The 27,168-nt window shown below is 35.9% G+C and overlaps 2 protein-coding genes across 2 annotated transcripts; both read left to right on the top strand.

The window, feature by feature from the left end:
- On the top strand, nucleotides 1-20,476 carry LOC139144444 (uncharacterized). The gene is made up of 13 exons (XM_070715147.1): nucleotides 1-921; nucleotides 8,675-8,821; nucleotides 9,584-9,784; nucleotides 10,835-10,858; nucleotides 13,257-13,456; nucleotides 14,091-14,244; nucleotides 14,716-14,949; nucleotides 15,673-15,894; nucleotides 16,418-16,458; nucleotides 16,668-16,761; nucleotides 17,948-18,073; nucleotides 19,196-19,424; nucleotides 20,379-20,476. Exons 1-13 carry the CDS (start codon nucleotides 1-3, stop codon nucleotides 20,474-20,476), a joined length of 2,691 nt encoding a protein of 896 aa, XP_070571248.1.
- On the top strand, nucleotides 20,385-27,168 carry LOC139136098 (uncharacterized). The gene is made up of 3 exons (XM_070703880.1): nucleotides 20,385-21,231; nucleotides 22,103-22,193; nucleotides 23,231-27,168. The coding sequence occupies exons 1-3, from the start codon at nucleotides 20,581-20,583 to the stop codon at nucleotides 23,380-23,382; spliced, it is 894 nt and encodes a 297-aa protein (XP_070559981.1). The 5' UTR covers nucleotides 20,385-20,580; the 3' UTR covers nucleotides 23,383-27,168.

The following is a 27,168-nucleotide window of genomic DNA, read 5'->3' on the forward strand; positions in this document are numbered from 1 at the left end:
ATGACTACTTCGTATCCATCAAACGTTACAACCGAAGCAACACCCAAACTAACTACTGAAATTTCAGGGAATGTCACAACAGATGCTCCATTTAACACAACAATTGCAGTTCCTACAAATATGACAACAGAAGTTTCCATGAATGCTACTACTGAATTTCCAACGTACGTGACAACAAAAATAATCGAAACAACCACAGTGACAGATATCAGTACAGAAGCACTGATGTCAACTTCAGTTGGTTATCAATCAACAGCACCTACTGTAACTAATGCTACAGAGACCACAACAACAAACATCACAACAGACGTACCTCCATCAACCTCAACGCCAAAGCCCACGGGAACATCAGCAATACCAACAACAAATCCCACAACAGTGACGTCACCTTTGACCTCTAGAACAATTCCAACTACTCCTGCAGTTCCAGATGAAAGTTCTTGGATCACAATGTCACTACAACTACTGGACAGTGATCCTGATGATCCTCAAGTGTGGAAACAAATTGAACTTGACTTGGCAGAGCTGTATGACAAGGGAGTGGACAACCTGAACTCTGCGGCCAGTGAGGGCAGGCGTAAAAGGGACATAAATGGATTTGTGAATGGTTCCTGGCCATCTCTCCTTGTGACAGTTGATGCTGATGGAAACTCAACAAAACCACAGGATAACTTGAACCAATGTACCACAAGCGCATGTAGACTAAAATCAAGCATTGGTGCTCTTTTCCAAAAAATTGCAAGCATCAAAGAAATTGCTCTGAAGAAAGTTGATGACTTCCTTGTAAGGAATGGTCTACGACAGATTTCAAACAACCGGGTTGCTTCTGCTAATTGGAGAAATTTGGACTCCAACCACCGAAACATCAGAGCTGCAGGAGACACTGTAACAACTTTGGCACCAAGTGACACTCAAGTTTCGGTAAGTCATTCTCAACATAAGCACAGCAAGATCAGTCAAAGGTCACTCTTGTATTGAGAATATAGATAACATGATTGTAATATTGAATGTAATCTATGTCTACAAGTTTTAAATGAATATACCCTTTTGGTAGTGAACATTAGCAATGCATATGGACTAGTGAAATTCAAAATGCTAAGAGCTACAGTATAATTATACAACTTGACTTATTATGTTTATAGTGGGCAAAAAATGTAGTACACTACCGGTATATCCTATACCAGTAGATACTTATACATTTCAATCTGTTTTACAACACAGTCACATATGGGCAATTGGCAGCCATTTGTTTTAATTTTTGTGGCTTCGGCGCCAGAAGGACACTGTGCAACATTGCAACTTTGCAGTGATTTTGCTTTTTAGCTCATATTTGGTATATGTATATATACATATACCAAATTTATATATATATGATTAGTCAATGGCATCTGTATGTCTGTGTGAATGTATGTTAGTACCGGTAAGTAAGTATGTACATGGGGATGTATGTTCATTCACATCTAAAACTGAAACCGCAGCACCTACAATCTTAGTATTGGGTGTACAGGTGCACCCAGGGGTGGATATGTGAATTTGTTTCAAATGAACTTGGCAAGTGCAAATGAGATGAAAAGAGGAAAATCCTGCATATTGCTAAAACTCTGGAACCACAGGTCAGATTTGGTTGAAACTTGGGGCAATTTTTCCCGTTTTTAGTTAAAAAATCTACTCTGAAACTGCTCGTCCCACTTGGTATGTATGATCCTAGGTTTGACCTCTCTTAGATTTCTTCAAATTGTAGTGAAATTTTCAGATTTGTATTTATGGGGCAATTTTTCTCACTTTTGGTCAAAAAATCCTTTTCTCCCAAAGTTCTTGTTGGATTGCTTTGAAACTTGATATGCATAACCCTAGGCTTGACTTCTGTCGGATTTGTAAAAACTGTGGTGAAATTTTTGTATTTGTGTTTTTGAGGCAAGTTTTTGCATTTTCTCCGAATTAACCTTTCTGATTGCTTTGAAACTTGTTGTGTAGTACCTAGAGTAGAGGCAACTTTCCTTAAATGTCTTCAAATTGTGGTGAAATTTATGTTCATAGTGTATTTTGAAGGCAATTTTTCCCATTTTTGGACAAAAAATCATTTTCCCTGAAATTGCTCATCCGATTGCTTTGAAACTTAGTTAAGTATACACACTCTGGCCTGTCACATTGTACCAAATGTGAGCAAGTGTCATTGACGCTATGTTTTAATATTTGTCCTGACTCACAAGATGCACGTAAGCTCTTTATCATAACATTGCAGTGTTGTGATGTTCAAGCTTTTATTTCCGGTTCTGCCCTTCTGCCAAGACATACAGATGCACGCCAACTTTTTTTCTGATATTATTGGCTCTCTAACAGTCACTTTGTTTTAATTTTGTTTGTCCAGAGCCATTTACTCAGAAATTCCAAGACCTACTGGTATTCTAATAAAACTTGGCACAAGGGTGTAGAACAATGACATACAGGATGCACATCAATTATTTTTGTGATACGGTCCAATACTTTTACCTGTTGGCCATTTTGTTTTAATTTTGTTTGGGCTGGAGCCATAACTCAGACATGTCAAGACCAATTTTATTTAAAACTTGTCACTAATTAAAGGCAAGGTTCTATGACCTGTAGCTAGGATTGCATACTGGGGTATACATGTGTTTACCAGTCACACTTTCTAATTGATGCATTTGCTTCAATTCAGTTGCATCAAATCAAATCACCTAACTTACAGGTGGGGACTGTGTCATTTAACAATGACCATTACTTCTGTTGGACTGAATATTTGTAGGAATGTGACAGTTGTCTTGTGAATAACTACATAAGTACATATACCTCAATGTCAGTCAATAAGCTACATACAGTGTGCTCTGTCTCATATCAAACCTGCCAATTATAATCTGTCTTAACATTGATGGTGTCATGATTTTACCAGTGAGTAGTGATACTTACACATGTTCAAAGTTACACATCCATCGCAGTTACAAGTCTAGCATTGAGAATGAAAACAGAAAGCAGAGGACACTGGTAAATAAAAATTGCAGGCAAATCATTGAGAGAATGTTGCATTAATGAAAGGGTACATTTAGTCTCCTTGGTGTTTTGCAAGCATACCCAGCATTATGTGTGACATAAGCGTTATTTACAATCTGACAAGACACAATTATAAAATTTGCCCAGTTTTGTCAGTTGGAATACACAGGTGTGTTCTATTAAGACCTCAGAACGTAATCACAGAAGTACTGTGTACCGGTAACTATATTTTTGGATGCTAGTTCATTACACCAGGAAGGGAGCTGACAGGAAGTGACAAAGAATTTACCACCCTTTCCTTGGTAAATGAAAAGGGCAAGAAATCACTTCGGAGGTCTTCCTTTTGAGAAAGCCACAAGGTGGGGGGGCCATGGGGGTTCAGGATGTTACGTGATGTATGTATTTGCATTGCAATTAATGATGCATGCCTGTTTGATTATAACCAGTAGCTTTGGTGGAGGTCTGGGAAAAATGCAGATTTTCATGAAATTAATATTGAATGTGAAATTGGTTATTAAACAAATTTATTTAAATACAATTTTACATATACATAGGTTTACTCAAGATAAGAAAGGGGCAATTTTGTTTTTTGGTTTTTTTTCTGGCAAAAATGGAAAATATACCAGATGAACGTAAAATATGCAAAATAGTTAATCTTGTCATAAATATTGTCATTTATCAATACAGAAATTCTCAAATGGCATGCAGATTTTGATATCTGAATCCATAAGCTTAGCAACACAAAGCTCTTCAGAGTGTGGGTTTAACCAATCAGCATGCTCACATGTGGTGCTGGATTAGGCCGAGTCATCAAAGTTGAAAAGGTCCCAAATTGAATGGAAAGGAGCATTTTGTATGAGATCGCTGACGTGCCTGTCATACTTTTGATATAAAATTTTAATCACTTTCAGATTGTATCAGCTTTCAACATTAATATATTTGTCCGGAGTACAGTGTGCGTTCTTGCAAAAAACAATCAGTGCGGTCAAATTTGAACAAATTTAATCATTTTTAGTCGAAAATTTTAAAACATTTTTGGAGTATGTTATGATCAATGTTTGCTGCCATGTAGCTGCCAGTCATATGAAAGTCTTATGGATTTGCATACTGTAGGTGAGTGGAAACATGCAAAATAGCTATTGTCTGCAGGTAAATAAGTAATATTATTGACTTTTGTCATTGCTACTCTAATTTCCATCGTTAATAAGTCATATGTGCAGCAGAATCGATTTAAATCTTAAATGTTAAAATTTTACCAGAAAAGTAAAAAAAATAGATTTAGTTTTTGAAATGTATGTTTGGGGTAAAATGCATGAACGTTAGCCTTACGGTAGTTATCTATCGACACAAGTTAACTTTGTTATCTTTTTTCTCCCATGAATGAATTACTTTTTGGACAGTTTGTTATCATATTTCATCTAATGGTAGCAACACATTCTGTGATTTGTTGCTGTAATGTTTACTTCAATAGAGCATTTTCTTTTTGAAATAACCTTCAACTTTTTTAGCAAGCTGAATGCAAAATTACAAACAGTTATAATAGATTGTGCCTCAGGGACAGATAATCGGCCTCTCAAACTTTTACAGTACATTTCTGACCCACCATTTGTTGGGGTTAACTTTAAAGTTCATGTTTTTGATAAAGTTTTTTAGTGAAAATCAGAAATTGGTAGTTATCTTTTGAGTTAACAAAGGGATGTGGCCATTTTGAATTTACAGTGTTGGGAAAATTTGGGTAACTTGTTTCCATAATACTGAAATTTGCACTGTAACCACCTTTTTTAATCTTGATTTTGAGAGAGAATGATTAAAAGTTACCTTGTGGAAAGTTTGAGCAACAGTTTCCAACTTCCATGCGCATACTGCCTGAATGATGTCCTCTCTTTACTCAGCTGTAAAAATTGGCAGATTATGTATTACCGGTATGTATTGTGTTGCATCGAAAGGACAAAAGTCGCTCTTTTGGACCTACACTGCAAAAGTGTCAAAGTTTACTCCTTTGCTGAGTGCAGATGATTTTGTTTGTGACGTTGAGACAAAATTGATTTTTTTTATTCCTTTTTGCTTTCCTATGACAAATGGATATTGCTACAATGTAACCTGCTATCCATATCTATATGAAAGGCAAGATAATTAAGTTTTTATTACAAAAGCTTCCATTTGGTCAAAACTTCATATACTGGTATGTTCAGCCATGCATGGTGAGAATTGTACACTTGGACTTTTGACTATGATTTCTTTTGGTACAGACTGTAAAATGTTTCTCTTAATAATTAATCTTGTCTGGCTACAAGCAGAGTTGAGGTTGTGTACAGTTACTAGTATTTCACCATGTTTCAAGAAGTCAAACAACACAAACTACTCTTCATATCTAACAAATTCAGGGAAAAATGCTCAAAAAAGAATGACTTCATCCCTTTACGATAGAACGCACCTCGGGGACAGATATTCACTCTCGAACTTTCACAATGCTTTTCTGATATACCACTTGTTGGGGTTCATTTTAAAGCTCTTGGTGTAAGAAAACTTCTTAACATCTTAGTTATTTTGAAATTTGAGAATTTTATTTTGCCTCTTAGAGTTAACACAGGGACAGTGGCCATTTTGAATTTCAAATATCGGTAAATCTCAAGTTATTTGTATCTCTAGTACCAAAATTTGTGTGACCTCGATTTTTATTCTTGATTTGAAAGAGAATGGTTGAAAGATTCCTTAAGGAAAGTTTGAGCAAAAGTTTAAGTCTTTTACATTCGAGGCACATAAATAAGGTGAAGTTTCCAAACAGGTTTGAGATTTAGAAAGAAAATAATAAAAGTAACTTACCTTACATTATTATTTAATCTTCAAATCACCATGAAACAGTCAGTGTAGTCTTCCATTATCACTTATAAGGTACTTTGTGTCTTGAAAGTGAAAGACTTCCAACTTTTGCTCAAACTTTCCCACAGCAAATTTTCAACCATTCACTCTCAAAATCAAGAATAAAAATCGCGGTTCGCCATGCCAATTTTGATACCAGAAAAAAATTACCCAATATTTACTGATGTTTGATGGCTGCCATCCCTGTGTTATCTCTCTGAAGAAAAATATGATTGTCAATTTTCACAAAATTATGCTGATGAAAACTTTGTACATTCCATAAGCTTCAAAATGAGCCCCCATGTGTGGTTAGACCTAACAAATATGTAAAATATGATGATAGTCCAAATATCTGTCTCTGAGCTGCATTCTACCTTAATAGTGCCAATTATCCATGTTAATACAGCAGTGCTAAGGGACACTGCAGGTATCAACCAAGCAACTTACATGTAACTTGAATAGCTTCAGCGTTGTAAACTTCCCTAGTTGTGTTCAAATTGCTGTGAAACTGTCAGCATGGATTTTTCCCGTGATCATGGAATAAAACAAACCATCCACATCCACACAGCACTGAAGGAATGGTGGTTTCAACCACCAGCTTACTGTGAACAAGTTCAGTATTGATTTAGTATAGCCAACTGGGTCATACCATAATCAGTATGGGGGGAAAGCTTGCTGGGGTACATTAAAACAACTATCTTTATAATAGTTTACTGAATAATTACTACTTCCGAGAAAAGCCTACTAGGCTATTTAAAAACTAGTGGTATATTCTATCTGAAGAGTGGTGGCCTTTAACTGTTACCATGGTTTCCACAACCATGTTACGGAATTTTTTGTTAACAATAGAATAATGCAGCAGACATGTGTCACCACAGTTCCCAAACCATAAACCACTTTTTCAAAATTTATAACAACATTAGTTTTAAAGATGGTCACATTTTTAGTGACTTTCAATTCAAGATATGTTTAACCCTTTGAGTGCCAAAGTCAATTTCTGTCACCTTGATAAAATATAACCAATGAATTTTTGTTTTGATTTTACCAAATTTTGATCAAAAACTGTAGCCATTGAAAAATGATGTCCATACAATACAACATTATCAAAAAAAATGACGGAAAAATTCACAAAAATTGGTAAAATGTTGCACTAAAATTTCGGAGGGAAAAAATTACAGCTTTCAAAGGGTTAATAATTGTATTTTAATTATGACTCAGTGTTATACTGTAAGTGCTGGCTAGCAACCTAGTGTTGATATGTAACTTGCAGTGTAGTTCTTAAATGTACAGTACCGGTAGTTGATTGAATGGCTGAAATGACTTGCGCTGATGTGACTGATCAAGACTAAGCCAATCCATAGGATTCAGAATATCTGAATAAGATATACCGGTACACTGTCTCAATTACATGTAGCTGCTAATATGAAGACATGTTCAAACTTCACTCCAAATCTGCCCTAAGGGTCAAATTTTTGAATTGTGGTTCCAGTTGACTTTTAGTATGAGAGTACAATTTTCTACATGAACATTCATGCATTGGTTGTACTGCAACAATGTTAGCGTACGGACTTTATCTTACTACATGTCCCTTACTAATAGGAAGTGGAATGTTAGAATGTCATATAGTGAAAAAAGCCATAAACTTTCTGACAGGAGACACACGTCAGTGTAATGTATTACCTGTGGATTAAACGGCTCTAAAGCAGGATGCACTCACGAGATTTAATAACCTGTTCAGCATCAGATGCGTTGTGATAACAGATGAAATTTCAGCAAAGATATGAATAATTGACATTTTGGACATTTCCATATTACAAGTAGGAATGGTCTCACAAAAGTCAACATGGTACAGTAGAACAGAATGAAGGTTTAGATAAAAAAAACCATCTCACAATATGCAAAACAACATGATTAATCACAACTAAAGCTTCAAAAATGCGGTAATGAAATTAAATCTTGTACTAACTGTACAATATTTGAATTTGTTCAAGGATCTATCAAAAACTTTTCAAAAGAGAGATTAGAAACAGCTCAGAGTCAGACGTGTTAATCAGCCACCCCTCATGAAAAAATGGTGTATTCCTGCCAAATTCTATAATACAGCTCTCGTTTGACCTTGACAGAGAATGGAAGTACCGGTATAAGTGATTTGGATATCTTCAGAATACAAATTTATGCCACTGGGTGCCTCAATGTTACCAATGGCACAAATTCAAAGTCAACCGTTGACTTTGGCATTGAAGGAAATGTGATAATGGTAAAATGTCTTTCATCATGTAAATCATATCGAAAGGAGGAAAAATGAATTTACCTGAACTTCAAGTCTGAAATCCTTTCAAACTGGATTCGGTCGAGTGAATACATACGTTGTATTGATTGGAATTAGGGTTAGTTAGAAAGTGTGTCCCATAATGCAGTGGGACATTTTCCACAGAGTGACTCCTGTAAAACAAATCAATAACTTCCTGTATTGATTCTCAAACAAGGTAAAGTCCACTGCATTTGGTGTAAGTAGTCTGTAACTGATGAATAATGGGACATAATCTGACTGAGAAAATTAATTCAGACTTGGAAAAAAACAATTGCAAGGCTTTGATTGAGCATACAGTAGTGATTGTGTTATTGTATTGACAGTGTATTGATTCACAAATATTACATTTTGTACACTTGTGGTATTTTTCATCCTGTTAAAATTAATGATATATTTTTTCTCCCGTAATAGTTAATGATAATGTTGAGCATCAAAGGGAGTTCCATTTATCAATCATCAACCAATATTATATGCATTTTTTCCATTTTGTTTCTGCAGATTATTGATCGTACCGACTCTGGAAATGACGAATATGACATAGTGTATTACGTGATGTCTGGTGGTGAGACAGTTCCAGCGACAGAGGCAACCGATGCCTACTCCACTCTTTCTGACGCTGAAATGAGTGCAACTCTCGGCCATGTGGTATGTTACATATTATAACCTCCAATCGTCACATTCGCGTGATTTCTTCATATCAAATCTACGGTATCTGCTTTAAAGTTAGATGTGCAATTCATGGATTTTGTGTTCAGGGGTGAGCTCACACCATGTGTCGATCAATACCGATACTTTTGCCTTAATCAGCGGAGACTTGAAAGACATCTTCATCCTCCCTAAATGATGCATTCTCGGTATACTATGAGGAGTTTAAATGTCACAAGAGAGAGACTATTGAAATAATCAGTGTACACACTTATGAATGAACACAGCTAATATAATGGAAATCAGACAAAAACTTCCTTATAATGAGGTTACATAATCATATTTTGTTAAAAATAGCAAATCCAAGAAGTTTTAACAACCACTAAGTAAAAGTAATAGTCTGCTACCTAGCATGTAAGTAAAGTGTGTCATTATTATTAGAGACAATAGGAAGATGTACAAACAAGTTTTATCTGGCAGTTATCGTCATTTATTTATTAATTATTTATTTTATGTTGATAATTGCCAGTAAAATTGAAGAACACTATAATCTAGTTGTTGTGGTTAGCTGTGCCAGCAGAAAAATTATTAACCCTTTGAACCCGGCTCGGACAAAAATGTCATAGGGTACCAAGGGGTCAGGATGCAAAGGGTTAAAGACTTGAGTATTCTCTTGTGACCTATTTCTGGCATAATGTCTAAAGTATGTTGTTTGCTCCATGCATTTATAATAACAAAGTTTTCTCTGTTTACTTGATTCAGGTGACATCACCTCCGACAACTTATGTCCCAGTTGAAGATGATGGCAGTAACACATGGATCTGGATTGTGGTTGGTGTAGTGTCAGCAGTCGTGCTCATCGTCATTATCGTCATCATTATCTGTTGTTGTTGTAAGAGAGACCAGTCAGAAAAACCTGCAACTGAGGAGAAAATTGAAAAACAGACAAAACCGACAAAAATGGTAAATACTCTACATGGCAATTGTTATCTTTCTAAGAAGAAAATTTTTCTCAGTTTTTATATGTACATTGTAGCTGATGTACCTGTATAAAGTAAAACGTACATATTATATGTCAAATAAGGAAAAGATCTTGTTTCTCATTCTCACACGCATCGATCTAGACGATTCACATCAGTTTTTTTAATGATCACTTTAGACAGTGATAGTCACTGTAAAAATGATTACAGAAAATGTAACATTTATAATCTGTAGGATCACATGCACAGGATGTACAGTTCTGATTGAGGTCATCATGTCAGATATTGGAACTATTTGCATTTGAACAGTCTTGATATGGTATTTTCATGTTGCTACAATGTTACATAAAGATCCATGATGCCACATCGTTTTTTTAGTGACCCAGGATTTCACACCAATATATTATCTTTTTTTGCTTGATGTATCGCAGTACACACATTCAAAAGGAAAGTGTCTCACTTTTGCTAATTTTATCAAAACCCTTATTTTGATACGAAGAACAAAAATCACAGTTAACGTTTGGATATAGATTCTGAAGCAAATAATCTAAATGTATATGAATGTCGAAACTGTAGCTCTTCTGAGTGATAACTTGATGTGGAAAAATTAAAATATTCATTTATCACAAAAGCAAGACAATAGAAAATTGATAGTTTGAAAATGATTCCACCATCTACTGCAGACCAGTTTTGAATTGTAAGAGTACACGGTTACAGACATTTAAAAGCTTTCTCCAAAGCAAACCGCTTACATTAGTTCTACATTTTTAGGTACTGACCTTGAACTTTCTGGAACTTTGCTGAAATTCAAAAGCTTTCTCTTCATACGGTACATCCTTTCAACTGTCATTATTATCATGGGGAAACTGTCATGCATATTAAATAATCAGTGGTATTTGCCTCGACCGCTGCCAGACCATACCACCACATGCTGCGTAATGCAGATCCTTCTTCTTTGTCAACATTCAATCTATGGTTCTGTATACCGGTATTTCTATGTGCTTTCATTCCTCTCAACTTTCAAACTCTCCAGGTGTTTGAGTCATTTTCTGATCTCGTAAGTCAAATGTCATTTTTTATCACAAGTTAGAGCTGCATGTATTTTCCTCTTAGCAGATTAGAAAAAAGAGAAATCTGTATGCTAAGTCATGCATGTTAAACTTATGGCATGGAAATGTATCAAGTAATCTGAAACTGAATTGCAATCTGAATCATGTCATCAGTAGTGATGACTCGAAATGATCAGGCTGCTTGCCAATATAGTTGTGCAGTTATGCATTTCATTTCCTATCACCATGGCATCCATGATGGCATCAATGACAACCACTAATTCATTCACTAGAAATTCATGTCACATTGCTTTATTTATGTTGCAAGGGCCGGCATCAGAATTTTGGTGACATCAGAATTTTGCTATGCAAACGCGCCATAATGCATTGAAGCTGTGAAATGGGCAGTTGAAGTGGCCGCATTGATGATCAAATTTTGCATTTATCAAGACAAAATTCATCAACAACGTTCATCAACTGTTCATTCCTTTAGGCTGTCTGTTTCCTAAATTGTTGGTAAAGTCAAGTCAGCAGGGACATATTTGGAAGATTAATCACAAATACAATTAACTTCAGAGCAAAATGGAAGTGAACTTGGAGATAATAGACTCTTTGTCAAACTCCTTTCCATCTGCGTTGTGTACCTGTCAATGCTTTCAAAAAACAATAATTGTGTAGTTTGACAAATTACAAATGAAGGTGTACAGATAGAAAAGAAGATTATTAAAAAGTGCATTGTGCAAAATAATAGACTATTAATCACAAGTAGAAAAGGTTCAGCAACAGGTTTGGTCTAATTAGAAAGCTTTGATGATGTACATTCATTGAGTTGAAAATAGCATTCTGGATGGGAATGAAGTATCTTTTTTTGTACATCATTTTATAGAAGTTGAACTTCATGTTCTTAGTCAGAAGCAAAACTAACATTGAAATTTATTATGATCCTCGCTCAGAATATATTTTGATTTAATTCAGTTGATTCGTCAAGATATTGACTGTAGATTACAATTTTAGAACAGACACTTCTGCAAACTTTTCTGTTGCTTTATTTTTTACATAGTAAGTGAAAACATGAAAGAAAAGCAACAGATACTGTTTGCCATTGCCTCTGTGTAATAGCATTTATACCTTTTTATGTAGACCACACACAGCAACATACAACAGTACAGTACAAGCTTACTTGTGATATTAATAACCTCTATGTACTGAGTATAGTAACACCTTTGCATGTATAACATAACTGGTAGAACAGTCCATAGCAACTAGCTTAGGATGCAACAGCCTGTGTTTATTTCCATTACAATAGTGGTTTTATATATATATATATATATATATATATATATATATATATATATATATATATATATATATATATATATATATATATATATATATATATATATATATATATATATTGATAGTAACAATAGAATAGAATGTAATATACATATGTTATATGTTAAGGTGGGAATCCATTGTACAATAACAATGTCATAACAAGATACATTTATACATTTTGTATTGTTTAAAGCACTAAGAATTTCTGTGTAAACTTGACACTATGAGTGCCTGTGAGTCTAATCGGGGATGACAGTCAGTTTTCAAATAACATTTATAGACATTTTGTAGTTGTGAACAGGATATCTTCACATGTGTAATATGCATGTTATAACATTCCCTTGTTCAGATCTCTAAAACTGTCTCGACAAACAGAGCTTCCTGTAAACTTATCATAGTAGTGTAATCTTAAAATATTTAGTGTAAAATAATTATGTCAGATACTGAAGGGGGCGTACTGATACCAGAGTATATGTAAGCCAATATACCGGTAACTCTTGACAGTTATTTTGTGATACGTTATGGTGAGGACCAGAAACTCACATGGCAAATAGTTGAAAAAGTTTATGGCTATTAAACTGTAGCAGCAAAAGTACTTTGTGACGTGAGTTTGGTAATGCAAAAACTGGTTGGTTCTAACTCTCGATGTTTTAGGTCCACTGAGTTAATCAACTGCCTTGAGTGTTAATGTCGTTATACATAAAGGAAGGACTATTCATTCCCTTTTCCGTACTGCTACACAAGAGGACCATAATTGTGACTCTCAATATTTTTTGTGGAAAATATCAGCCAAAACATTTTAATGTTGGACTTGTTCTTGTGGAAGTTAATTTACATATTGCATGATGTACTTCATTCAATGCATGTTTGATGTTCCAAATTTTCAGGCCAGAATTTATGTTTATGAATGAACAAATGTACAGTATAATTGTATTTTTGCCCATAAAAGATACACCACTCTTTTTGTTGATCCATTAATTAAGTTAGCCACAAAAGAAATCATCTAGCCATGTTGCCATTCCATTTATGATAAAAACATTGATCTCCTTGCAAACTTTTTCTCAACAGCGTGACAAAACTACCAGCATCGACATGGCTGGACTTCGCATCGACATTGAGAGAGGAGAAATCATGGTACCATCCACTGACCTGAGCAAGGTCAATGTCCAAAATGGTCAAGTTCAAGAGACGGCTCTGGACAATAACTTGGTTGGTGATGGGAAATACAAAGGCAAGCGTCGGTCACCTGATAAGTTTGAGCAAACCAGGTAAGAAAGTTCCCCCTCAATGGCTGTTTTGTTAGTGCCTTTTCTTTTTCCCTGGCAAGGTTTTAATACAAGCAATGCTTGGCTGGTCTATCATCAATTGATTTGCTATATTTTCCTATACAGACCAGTGTCAATCTTTGTATCAGTATAAATTATGGATTTGAAAAATCAAAACCTCAACCCTTCAGCGATTGAAGTAAGTGATTCATGATACAAAATTGATCATATAATTATGCTTTTTGTCAGAAAAGAACAGGTTTTTGTAAATTCTGAATATACTGTGTTTTTACGAGTATCATTGTTTTGATGAACAAAAGGGAACAGTGGTCAACTTGGGTGGAGAACCTCTGAGTCAATAAAATTTATCATGATGGTGTTCCTAACAAAAGCTACCCGAGCTTTTCAAACAATCTTTTACCTATTCTTTAACCCTTTCACCATCATGGTTTGTCCCAAATCCATTGTTTTCTATGGTAAAGTTGGACCTGTATACAGGGAACTGGGGGTGAAAGGGTTAAACTGTTATCTTAATTGCCATTATTCCTGAGACACTTCTAAGTGTACAGGTATGTGTATATTGTCATGTTGTACATATTGTTATGCACTACATGTACTTATAACTTTTTTTCTGCAGCTTTGTGTCTGAAGGTGACGGTGACAGTCTAAGCATTAAACCTAGGAACATTGAAGATATACCTCCGGATCGCAGACCTAAAGGCTACCATGTAGCAAGGCCTGTCAAGCTAGCAAGTTCTTACGAAAGCTTGACGTCTGCTGTCAGCATGGATGTGAGTAAAAGCAATTTTAAAAATGTAATGATTTTGATATTTCATCATTTAGTTATCATAAGTGATGTAAACATAACTATTCTCAGACTGCCGAATGATATCCATTCACATCTCATTTGGAAATTATTATAAAGCAGGACAACAAGATTCTAATTCTCCTTTCTGAGATTTGATTTTTCTATCTATAAATTTAAAAGTGCAAAATTACTCAAACCAGTAGAAGTGATTGCTGTTTATTGTTTTGGTTCAGGTTATCGCCACTATCATAAATAACAAGACTTCTGAAAGTATGAGCTCCCACCCTCATTTGCAGTAGACAAGCCGAATTATAGTGTACTTTAGAATGTCACTGATGAGGTACATGTATTGTATAAAGAAGCTCTGCTGTATGTAATGGATAAGAACATCACGTAATCTTTCATAAAAGTCTTTAACTCGCCTGCGATCATTTCGTGTAACTTACACAAACAGATTGAAGAGCCAGACAGGGACAACAGTCTTTTCTCACACGTGGTACTGATGAGCAAAATTGAAGAAAACCCAGACACCAAGGATGTGCCGCCAGTCAAGTTCAAGTCAAGCATACCAACACCAGACTTGTTTGATTTGTCGAATTTGCCGACCTTGCAGCAAACGCCGTTAGTCGGAACGACAGATCGTGAGTCTGAACAGATTAAAATGATGAAAGAAGCTGGCGTTCCAAAGGTAATGCCATCCACCCCCAAATCAGAATGGTTTAGCCCAACTACATGTATGTTGCAAAGATTATCACAATGACTTTTTCTTTTTCAACTCCAACCTTTTTAACTACCGGTAGTATGTAATTACAGACTCATTTGTTGTGATTGTTGGTTTTGATGTATTCAACAAAACAGCTATATATGGACTGCCACTTTCTGTCCATAGGGTGTACAGATAACTCCACAAACTGACTTACCGGTACATGTATGCAAAGCTGCAAATACCAGAAATGTCACTGGAATATTTACCTGTCAGATCCCATCACAGGGAGTACACATGTACATGACACTTGAAATAATGCACTACCGGTACATTCAGTACCCTTAGAATAATGATCTGACAGAGATAGTTTTTTCAGTTGAGCGATATTAAAGGGATATGTGAGATAGTTTTTTCAGTTGAGCGATATTAAAGGGATGTCAGCGCTGTTTCCTCATTGAACGTCCATGGTACTTTCTTGTGAGCTACTTCATTGCATGTGAAAATCAGCAATGCAATTATTGACCATAAGTTGTGACTGAATTCTTTATCCCTAATCACCCTGAATTTCCTATAAAGAAGTCCACAATCACCATTGATAACATCAAATTTTCACCCAACCATGGCAGCTAGTGAAAGGTTTAAGCAACACTAGCTGTATTTCAGTCCACAATATGGTATTGAAGCAATACAATGTCCTTTTCACAGAGTTGGTACAAAACAAAGAAGGACATGGAACCGGACAAACTCGGCATGGAAATCGAGAGATGGAAGACCAAACAGAAGCAGAGAGAGAAACTGAGGAAGGACAAGGAGAGACGAAGGAAAGAAAAAGAGAAACAGAAAGAAAGAGAGAGACTGGAGAACTTGATAAGACCAACAAGTGAGAGAGAAGTGGAACGAGATCTGTGGTATGCAGCTCAGCCAGAGGTGTGTACATGTACAGACTAAAGTGTGATTGGCTTAGTCAGAAAGTCTATTGTTTATGATTCGTTAAGCCAGAAAGTCTCTTGTTTGTGATTGGTTAAGCCAGAAAGCTTCTTATTTGTGATTGGTTCAGCCAGAAAGCTCTTTTATGATTGGTTCAGCCACAAAGTCTCTTGTTCATGATTGGCTCAGACTTGGAGATGCCTATTTATGATATGCTCAGTCAGAAAGGTTCTTTAACGTTTATGATTGGCTAAGCTAAAATTTCTTGGTCAGTCTGATCTTGTTTGAACAAGCTGTATAGTCCTGAGTTTTCACATATGGTTGACATATGGTTGATTGGATGAAGTGCAAATTACGACTTAGCTACTTGTGGTTGAATGGATGTCACAGAGTAGCTACAATGAGGTGAGTGCCAGGTATTTGTAAAAAAATATCATACAGCATCAGATGTTGCCTGTAGTATGGCGAATGTCATGCAAAGAAGGTGAAAGCGAGTTGATTTGTTTTTGTGTTTTGATTTCAGATTGATGAAATCTTGGCAGAGGAAACAACCCCAGCTGCAAGGTAAGAGCAAAGCTTCATAATCCAGTACATTTACTGCAGTATTGTATATCACCGTAAAACCCTGATTGCAAATTTTCATGGCAATTCACATACAAACACTTGCTATTTTATCTGCGTCGTTGGACAATAGATTGAATCCATATTTGTTGTCACGGAACTTGATACATGTAACTGTGTGACCCATACTTTTCATATGGTAATATTGGCAGACAAATGAAAGAAGCCCGCAGTGAACGATGGAAGAAACACCCACACAAGGCAGCCATGCCGTCCTCGGAAATACCCAATGGAGAAGTCCAATTTGTAAGTCTCCTGAAACTATTGGCTACTTATTATGATATAGTGCTTAGTGTATGAAGTATAGTGTGCAGACTATTAACATTTTGGACTGAGGCTACAAAACATAGGAAGGTTTTTTATCATCATAAATCTTTTACAAAAAAGTGTGGTATAAACATGTTTTCTGTATTTTGATTGTTTTGGGTTAGCTGAAAGACCTAACTACCAATATGAAAATCACAAAATCAGGGAAGTTAACATGCATTTAGTAATTCTGACACGTGGTATGATGAAAGTGATAACGTCCATTTTCATTGTTGTATACTTGTAATACGTGCATTTTCTTCTGTACGTTGCACACTGTCATTTTTTCATAGTCAATTTTTTCAGCTGTAGAAAGTGGAAAGATACTGACATGGCAGGTGTAAATTGGACAAGGATTGGAAACAAAACTTACTTTTTGGGGGTCTAAATTTATAATTCAAGAAATACACTACACTTTGCCTATGTGTATATTAAATTAGCATGTATCTCAATCAGCTGTATATTATGGCAACCATCAACACTCAATTTCATATGAACTCTGTTATTGAAAGACATGCAAGATTAAGGGATATGTGCTCTTGCCAAGATACGTAGAGTGTTGCTTCGAAGCTATAAGAAGATTACATCAAAATTAGACAAATAAAATCAAGGGAGAGTTAGATCACTATTATTTAACACATTGCTATGATTGAATATACTATCACTTTCAAATGAATTTGAGAAAATCACCTGTGTGTAGGCATGTTTTACTTAGACAAGTCTGTGAAAACAGTGTTTAGGCAAAGAAGAATAATTAAATTGTTAGTATGAATTGCATCTTGTACTTCAGCCAATATGGAATTTTTTTAGAAATTGCGGCAAATAGATACTTCAATATTGCAGCTTTTAGTGCATTTTTGTTCAGCATATTTTAACATTTAATTTCTTCCGTGAGGATATAGAAATGCTCAGAATTTGTTCTGTCAACACTGCCTGTAGATGTAATGCCTCTATTATTGCGGATAATTTGGAAAATATATTAGACTCCAAGTTGGGAAAGAAAGGGTTCAATTGCCGCAGTAAATGTAATAACTGAAATCTCATTTCATTCTAAATCTCTTCCAAATGTTTGATCTGAGATTACGTCATGAAAACAACTCTTGTTCTGATTCTTTTTGCAAAACAGAAAGTCAAGAAAATGGGTCGAAACACGAGAGCCCGACCTAGACAAGTCATCGCTGATCATGACCTTGAAGGAACCGACAGTGACAACGTAGAGCTGGTCAGCGTGAGACCAATTGGCGGAAGATATGTAAGTAGGACGTATATCGCGAATTTTAATTGGTTTATCCAAAATTTTTTCCTTGGCAACAAGATATGACCTAGCAACAAATACTTGTCTATGGTGATTCAGCTCGGGCACCCGAGTTGATGTACAACATGAGTATACTAAAAAATCCATCAGCTTCTTTGCTTCTTTGCCATAGTAACTGTCATACACTAAATTTTTCTTAAAATTTAAAAATACTTGTTAATTATTCATAATTACCTAATGTAGTCAATCCTTGGGAAATGAGACAGTTTTGCCATATACTTTTTCTGAAACATTTTGAGAATCTGAGAAGAGCAAAAAGGAATAAATGTATGTTTTGTTATAGTGTTCCCAAGTTTGTTGCGTTCATGAATATAAAATCTGTACAAATTTTGATAACTGGGAATATGCGAGAATTTAAACTTTTGCTATCCAAAACAGGAACTTCCCCTATAAAAGCCGGATTATCGTAAATCTATGCAAATGTAAAAAAGCCACCCTACTGATGGGACGTGCCGTGTTTGGTCACAGAATCCCATAATTTTGACATATTTCAGGCGTTCATTGTAATTGAATCTTGCATATGATGTCTGTGAATATATAGTGACTAAACTTGAGTCGAAAATAAACTGAAAAAATGTTCCACTTTTTGTTGGAGAACACATATGTTTTGAAACGTTTTCCCTGTACGACAATCTGACACCTCTTTTCATATTTCTCATACGGTTAAAGCGATGCTATGAGAATTCAAAAACTCCCGCCCAGTGTATGCAAATGGCTGCGTCATCAGTAATCCATCTATTGTGCGCCCACGGTCCTGTAACATCCTGTTTAAAAATTGAAATTCACTGACTTGAGCATTCCTCTAAGAAATCTCCGAGCAGCTGCAGTTTGAAAACCAGTGTCAATGTTGCTAGTTACATTATCCAAGATGTTTGATGCCAAATATCTAGCATAATGTGGAAGCCCCAAAAGTGAAAAAAATTGATTTTTTTCTCAAGAATATTGTAACTGAGTACATGTAATTTATGGATAAGGAAAATAGGTTACAAAACTGAATAATGAGAAAAGATATCATCATTTTAAAAGATTCGCTGTTTACTTTTCGTATAATACCCACAGCCTCAAACTACGCAATACATGGGTGATCCATACACAGGCGGTGGCCAGTACAATGGTCAGCAGCTTGGGTTGCAATCGGGATATGCCTGGATGCCCCATCCCACCGTGGATCAGTTGCCGCAGCAACAGCTCTTTCCTCAACAGCTGCCCCAGCAACAACACTACCTGCAACAGTTGCCCCCACAGGCACAACAGCAGCTGTTCCAACCAGTTGACTCCCACCCTGTAAGTAACTGTGATTAGAGTTTTTAGACATCAATATATGAGCTTGATAGTGGCAGTGATTGTCAAGAAACTATGTGTATGTGAATGCTAATATACATTGTAATGACACGTCATATTTTTTTTTAAACTCTGTACAAAGGAACTATAATGACATTAATTAACCTGAAGAGAAGTGACTTGGGAGAAAAATATGAAGGAAACATCTTTCAACATTAAAATGTTTGTTACTTGTTAAGGACATTGAATCTGTAATATATGTTATCTTGTAATGTACAGACCCAACTTCAAGTTTTCCACTGAAAACATTACAGATGTTGAATCCTGTCCCTTTGATTAGTTTAAAACTGACTTAGGGTGAAATGCGCCTCTTGGACCAATACGGTACTCAGACTCTCACGCTTTTGCAATACAATTTTTGTCCACTACTGGGTGGGGCTCTTTTTTCAGCTTATGAAGTAAATGTTTTTACTGGCTTTGTTTTGTGAAAATTGGAATTTCTGGTTTGCAATAGAGTTACCCCAGGGAGGGTGGCCATTGTGAATTTCATGTGTCAGTAAAATATAGCATAATTTGTTTCTCTAGTACCAAATTTTGCACTGTGACACTTACTTTTTTTCTCGATTTTGAAAGGAAGTGGTTTAAAGTTTCCCTGAGGAACATTTGGGCAAAAGTTTTAAGTTTCGCTTTCTAGGCATGAACTATCCAAATGTAAAGGGTTGTAAGATTGCAACAATGCTTAATGCCAAAATAACATAACAAATCTTTGTCAGTGGAAGTCTTATGTTGTATATAAATGCAGGTCGTCACTCATAAACACTCCAGTTCCTGGCATGCTGGTAATTTAGTTTATTTAAATACAACATACTGGTATTCATGACTAATTATTTCTGTGATTTTTTTCCATGACATAATAGTCACAGTTGTTTTCATCACTACACCTCTGTTTTCTTCTCTGAAGCTCTACCAAGAGCAGCTGGAGCTGCAACAACTCCAAGAAGAGATGGAACGGCAACTGAGAAGGGACGAGGAAAGGAAAGCCGTGAACAGACTCCTTGACGAAGCTTTCTCTCTGTCCAGTAATCCGGTGCCGCCATCTTCTCAGGAATTGTCACCGACTTCAGGACTTGGTACTTCACCCGCAATGTCAGCTGGAACAGTAAATGCCGGAATGCTGCCAACATCGGGGGTTGCAGCCGGCATTGTGCTTGATCCGGGAACTCTTGAAAGGACTCCTAAAAATCCAGCTTATATCCCGGGGACCGTTAGCGCTGGAAGTGTCTTTCCGAGTCATACCGGATCTCTTCCGAGGTCTTCTACAAATCCGTTTTCTGGATTTGGTACCGCAACCAACGGATCACTGCAGCAGCAGTTGGGAATGCCGATGTCCAATCTGGGAATGGGATATCCGTACTCACAGCCCCCTCTGGGGGGCTTCAACAAGCGGAATGCAGCTCATTCAGCCCCAGCCCCACTACGGAACACTTCCCTCACAACTCCCGACCCGCAGCTCAATGGGTGCGGGCGCAACCCACGGAGCTGAAGACAAAGCAAAATTGGAGAGGGAAAACGCAGCGCTCAGTGAACAACTCCGAATGCAACAACTTCAGCTGGAAAAGACTCTGGATGAGCTGGGACAGGCTCAGAGCAGACTCAGTCAAATGTCAGCGCCGAACAATGGCTCCGCAAGATCTACACCATTGTCAAACTTAGGCAGACCACAGAGGCAGGTTGGTCCAACACCCTACAATCGCCCAGAAGAACTACCAGGTCCAAGTCTAGATGGATGGGCTGGACAAAATGGCAACAGCTCGGTAAAATAATTTTATTCTATTTCACTGGTGAAAATATTTAAATGGCTACTTTTATCTAGTACATAAATTGTATGGGATGTTATGAACATTACATATTACATTATATTGGTTATATTAACAAGGTAAATTTATGGAGTAAGATATTAAGATTTTGGGAGTTGGACAAGAAGTATATTTTACAGGAAGGACAAAAATACTGAAAATACCTCAAAAGTTACAGCTAATGTGTATATTCTTAAGCGTATTCTTCTTATATCTTCTCAGCTGAAACAAAAGTGGTCAAAACAATGTCAAGAGTAAAGGTCACAATTTTTTCACCAAGTGTCAATCCTTCTGCTGAGAATTCTTTTGGTTCATTTAAAACGGCATTTCAGTATTTTGTACTGCGACTCAAAGAAGTACACTCAGTCCAACTACCAACATTGAAGTCATTTGGAAAGAGCAAAACTCGCGGGAGTTTGCCAAAATCTTGACACAGAGGGTGTAAAATGATGGGTGTACTCAACCAGTTTCTGTGATCTTCAATGATAAAGATAAAAACCATGAAGATTAAAGAGACAGTGGTTGAGTGCACCCATCATTTTATACTCACAGCATTTATATCCCATGATTTCATGTTTATTGTGAAGTGGGAATTTGTGGGTGAAAATAAAATTTATCACCTGTCTCATGTGTCTGTCATTTATTCACCGAGGCACTTTTTCACTCTTTCACAACCCATGTACTGGTATTCAATCCCCTCCAACACATTGAAAAAATAGCACTGTAACAAAGTCTTCAGGTTAAAGGGTAGAAACGTCCTATACATAGAGATATGCATGCTTCTTATCTTTATAAATGGTCACTTTTGTAATTTCTTTTTTCCGAACAGTTAACAGACAGCTATGGCAGACAGCATAGCAGCACACCTCAAAGACAGAGGGAGGGTAGCTACCTAATGGATTCACCTTCAGATTATCTAGGTAATATATCTGATCAATGGGACTAAGCTTTTAGATTGTGTATTCATCCTCCCATGTTTTCTCTAACACACCTTCAAGTCATTTCCAAGAGATTTATTTAGTAGCAGGCAAGATTCAGCGCCAAAGTCTTTTTATTTTCGTAAACATATTAAGAAGCAAACATACCTATTTAGTAAGTGAACTGCATTCGTCACTCTATGTCCATGGCATGTATTATACAGTGTACACCTTTTTCTAACAATGTCATTTGTGGTTTTAAAATAATCTTGTACATGAGCTTGAATGTGTATGTTGGCCATGGCCTCAGTTGTCACCTTGTAGGGTCAGCAGTCATGAATGTTAACTTGGCCTAATATTTCCTACACCTTGTACTAAAATATGAAATTGTTGGATATGATTTCCAAAGTACCATTGCACATATTTGCAGCAAAATGACACAAATAGAAATAGATTTAAAGCTGTCTGATAATTTGCTGTAATGAAACAGTGTTATCATTATGTTTCCGTTGTATGCTTGCAAAAGCTGGTTAAAGTTCTGGAGGACTGTAGAGGGTGCCCTTTAAAACTTGATTTTATCATGTATGTTTCTTTGTAAAAGCAATTCTTTGTTTCATGCTATAAGTGGTTTTGAGTTTTTCTTCAGCATTATTTACATATAACAAAAAATGTTTAGCCACTTTCAATAAGGATGGCAATCCATATCCCACCATGCATTGCAGGGTAGAACCTGCCATGGTGTTCTATGAGTAAACATACCCTACATAATACCCTATGGCTAAAAAGTTTTATGAGTAACATACACTTTGTATAACCTAGATTATACTGCATCATGGAAAGAATATAGCAAGCTGAATCACAGAATGTGTACACAAAACACGATATGGCGGACTAGCACACAGTAGAATACCAGGTTATGGCAGTTTTCACTTATGAATTACAGCATTATTAGTAACAATGCCAGCTTATAGCAGTTTTCACCTTTGTATTACAGCATAACTAACCATGCTGATGTTTCTCTGCCATCTTAAACTCCTTAGCAACAACAAGATCCGCATCCTCTTCATCCGGAAGAGAACCCAACTTGACATCGGCCAGTATTCCAGGCGTCTCACCGACAGACTCCTTAACACAGGAACAGAGAGATGTATTACTTGCGGAAATGAAATATGGAATTCTACCAGCACAGTAATACAGTATGTGCTTGACATTTTCTACCCACCTTTTTACCTCCTACATTTTGTGTAGGAGACGTTTTGTTTTTGAAAGAGTAAGAAGACTAGCTATCGGTTACTTAACTTGTACCTGTTAACTCCCTTACAATACATGCCAACACATCCATAAACTAGGATTTTAAACCAACAGTACAATTTACATAGTAAAGTTATCTAAAGAAGAGGAGTTTGACATTATGGTAGAAATTAAGCTCCTTGGGGTCAAATATTCACTCTCAAACTTTTACAGTTATATTTTGGCCTGCCAATTGTGGGGGCTTGTTTTGAAGCTTTGAGTAAATAAACTTTTAACCCACTTTGTTCTGTGAAAATCAGGAACTGACTATTGTCCCCAATAGATATAACACAGGGATGCTGGCCATTTTGAATTTCAAATATTAGTAAATACATGTATTGAGTAAATTGTTTCTCTAGTACCAAAATTTGCATGGTGACCCCTGATTTCTATTCTTGATTTTGAAAGAGAGTGATTGAAAGTTTCATTCAGGAAAGTTTGAGGAAAAGTGTATAACGGTATGTAAGTTTTTCATATTAAAGACAACTCTTCCATATAATTTGCTTAGAGAAGACACATTTGGCGTGTTTCTGAACATGCCTATGTCATGAACATTATTATTGTTTACAGCAGCATTATTCTGTGACAGCGTTTGTAAGACACTAAAGCTGTTTCTTCATGCTTACAAAGATCATTCATTTTAAGAGAGCATGAACTACAGTTTGTCATATTTCCTGAAGGTCACAAATAACAGGTATTATTTGAATCAGTATAAAATTTTGAAGTTATTATTTTGTGCTAAGATCAGGCTCATTACAGGAATGAATGAAATGTTTTCAATGTACATGCAAGAAGATGTCAACTTTCTTCGCGACATGTTTGACTTTTTTATTTTTAAGTATCTATAGGGGCATCACGGTATATCTTGTAAGTTCATCCAGTTTCTTAGTCCCAGTTAAAAAATGTACAATATCATACGTACGCTGTTTTTTCAACAAATAAGTGTCAGTTTTCATGAACAAATGGTTTAGTGGTACAAGCTCATGGATGAGAGAAATCACATTTTACTAAACCAGCTACTTTTCCGCATGTCATATCAGTAAATACAACAGAGTGTACATTTCAGTGTGGAACCAAGGAAAGATGCCATGTTTTTACATTAACCCTTTGAGGGCCGAAGTTAAGTTTTATCAAAATTCTGATAAAAAACCCAAGCTAGTATTCAATCATTTCAATTCAGTCCAAGACTATGAAAAAATATACAGAAAAATTGCATAAAAATATATAAAATGTTGCGCTCAAACTTTGGAGGGAAAAATTATGGCACCCAAAGATGCCATGTTTTTACATTAATATGACACAGAATGTTTGATATATACTTTGAATATTCTGAACAACACGTAGGATGCATTCATATCCTATAGATCATTCAGTAATATTTACAATGCAGATACACAAATAATCCAATCATGATCCATGGTTAAACATCAAGAAACGTTGGACCATCTGAGTGGCAAAAGTTTACAAATGCCATTATTTCGCCTTTCCATATGAGTGTATCGCCGTTGCAGCTAGTGCGCCCTCTGTGGCTGAAATTAGACAATCCCTTTGGAGTTTCTGTGTAAATCTAACATATCATTTGATACGTTTTCCAGACTTAAATTTTATGTGCTGCATGGGAGTAACCTTTTTAGCCAGTTATGTGGCTGCATGTCTCCGTCAGTGGTTTTTTTCACAAGGGAAGTTAAAGTCAAGGGAAGTTAAATTCAATCAAGCTTTAAATATTATTCCACATCGCTGCAAAAGTTGTTAAAGGGATACAGTTGTCGGAACTGCGCTCAAAAGGTTGTATGGGCCCCATACGACCAAATGTAAACACTACCCAAGGTACGATGGTGATTGATGAAAGTTAAAACATGTCTGTCATAATCTTCATCATATAATTTAAATGTTGTAGCTATGATGATGAGGTTCATCTAGATATCGTGCACGAACAACATTGTTTGTAAGAGACTCGCACAGGTGTAGCTCTGATGACTGTTTCCCTTTAATAGTGTTCTTTAAGACAGTTACTTTCATTATGTCAAAAATTTGTAGATATATTGTGATCTCCTGAAGTATGCTTCCAGTTATTTCTTCTAAAACTGCAGAAAATATTTACAATGTACATACCAAATACCCAAGTGCCTTACATACAATCTCATTGATATTGGTCATAACTTAATGTTCTGGCATATGCCCAGTATTTCAATACAGCAGTTTTGATGTGTTTTGTTTTTGCAAGTTTGTCAATAACTTGCTCAATTGCAGCTTCTAATATTTAATTTAGAGTTTCAAAGTTTTTCATATTTTTGATGTTGTTTATTGTATTGTATTGTATGTGTATTGTTTATTGTTTGTTTCGTTTATGAGCCCTTTCGACAAGTCAAATCGGGCTGTAATAATACTGTGGTCGTGTTCTCGTATTGATGTGTTTTAAACATTTGTTTTGAACTCCAAGCATTATGGGTGATGGAAATAATAAACGCTGTGCCTATTGCAGAAAGGAAGGTAGACATTTTGTTAGCGAAACTTTTCCTTCACCCGGCTGCTAGTCAAATTTTTCTTGTATTTCAACTTTTTTTTTTATACCATATATTTTACACTAACTATATATTGGCTGTGCATGTGTTTTTAAATTATATCTTCTCAGACAATCTTGTACAGTGTGCTATATGCAAATGAGTCTGATTTGAATAATAAAAACAGTATTTCTGATTGGTCAACAGTAAATGCTGTTTTCATCAAACTGCTAATTTATAATATATATTATGATATTGACCTCAAAATATTTAAGATTTATTGGATATTCTATGAAAGTAAGTTAAATTTAATATTTCTGTGAATATTTTGTGTAAATTTTTAAGATTTTATTATCGCAACTAATATTTTATGTTACCGTAATCTATGCTTGCCAGAATTCTTACAAACTACCATATTTGGTCAGAGTATTTTTTTTATCGCAACTAATATTTTGTTATATGCTTGCCAGAATTCTTACAAACTACCATATTTGGTCAGAGTAAAGAGGTGATGGATTTTGAAAATTGTAGATGCAGTACTCGTAAAATTATCGCTCTTTTGTAAAATAATAGTTGCTATATGTACAATAGAGCATCCCGTCCTCATTGAGCAGACAATATGTTCTTACCATACAGTGCCTTTTATAACAAAATATTCCTAAGTATAAGTTAATAAGGTATTCCCAGTGTGGGGCATATCACAAATTTTTGACCAGTTCATGACATGTACAGTGTTCCCAAGCGACAGCAAGTGCGCATGTGTCACTGTAACTGGTCAAAACTCAGTGGTGAACCTCTAGCTGGGGTGGTTTATCACTGTGATATCATAACAGTATATTGGAGTTATGGCGTGAAACGTTGAAACAGAGATTTTTCTATATAATCAGCTTGTGCATGCTCCAAGTGTGCTATATTGCAAATATAGCTCTGTCATTTTCACATCTCCACCAATCAGGTTGCTGTATTTTTGCCACCAATATACTGGTATAATATAATGCTTTGTTGCACAGGATCTGGCAACAGTGTTGCAGCTATGCCATTATGATTCCACTTACCGACAAGAAAGTACTGATTAACAATCATACTTACACAAGAATAATTGAAATTTTGAGAGAAAATTACAAGGTTTGTACGAAATTTTTTGATTGAAATCAGTTGAAAGCAAATAAAGGCTTCTGTCATTTATA

This window comes from Ptychodera flava, chromosome 1, assembly GCF_041260155.1.
Source record: "Ptychodera flava strain L36383 chromosome 1, AS_Pfla_20210202, whole genome shotgun sequence".
In the NCBI taxonomy this organism is placed as follows: domain Eukaryota; kingdom Metazoa; phylum Hemichordata; class Enteropneusta; family Ptychoderidae; genus Ptychodera; species Ptychodera flava.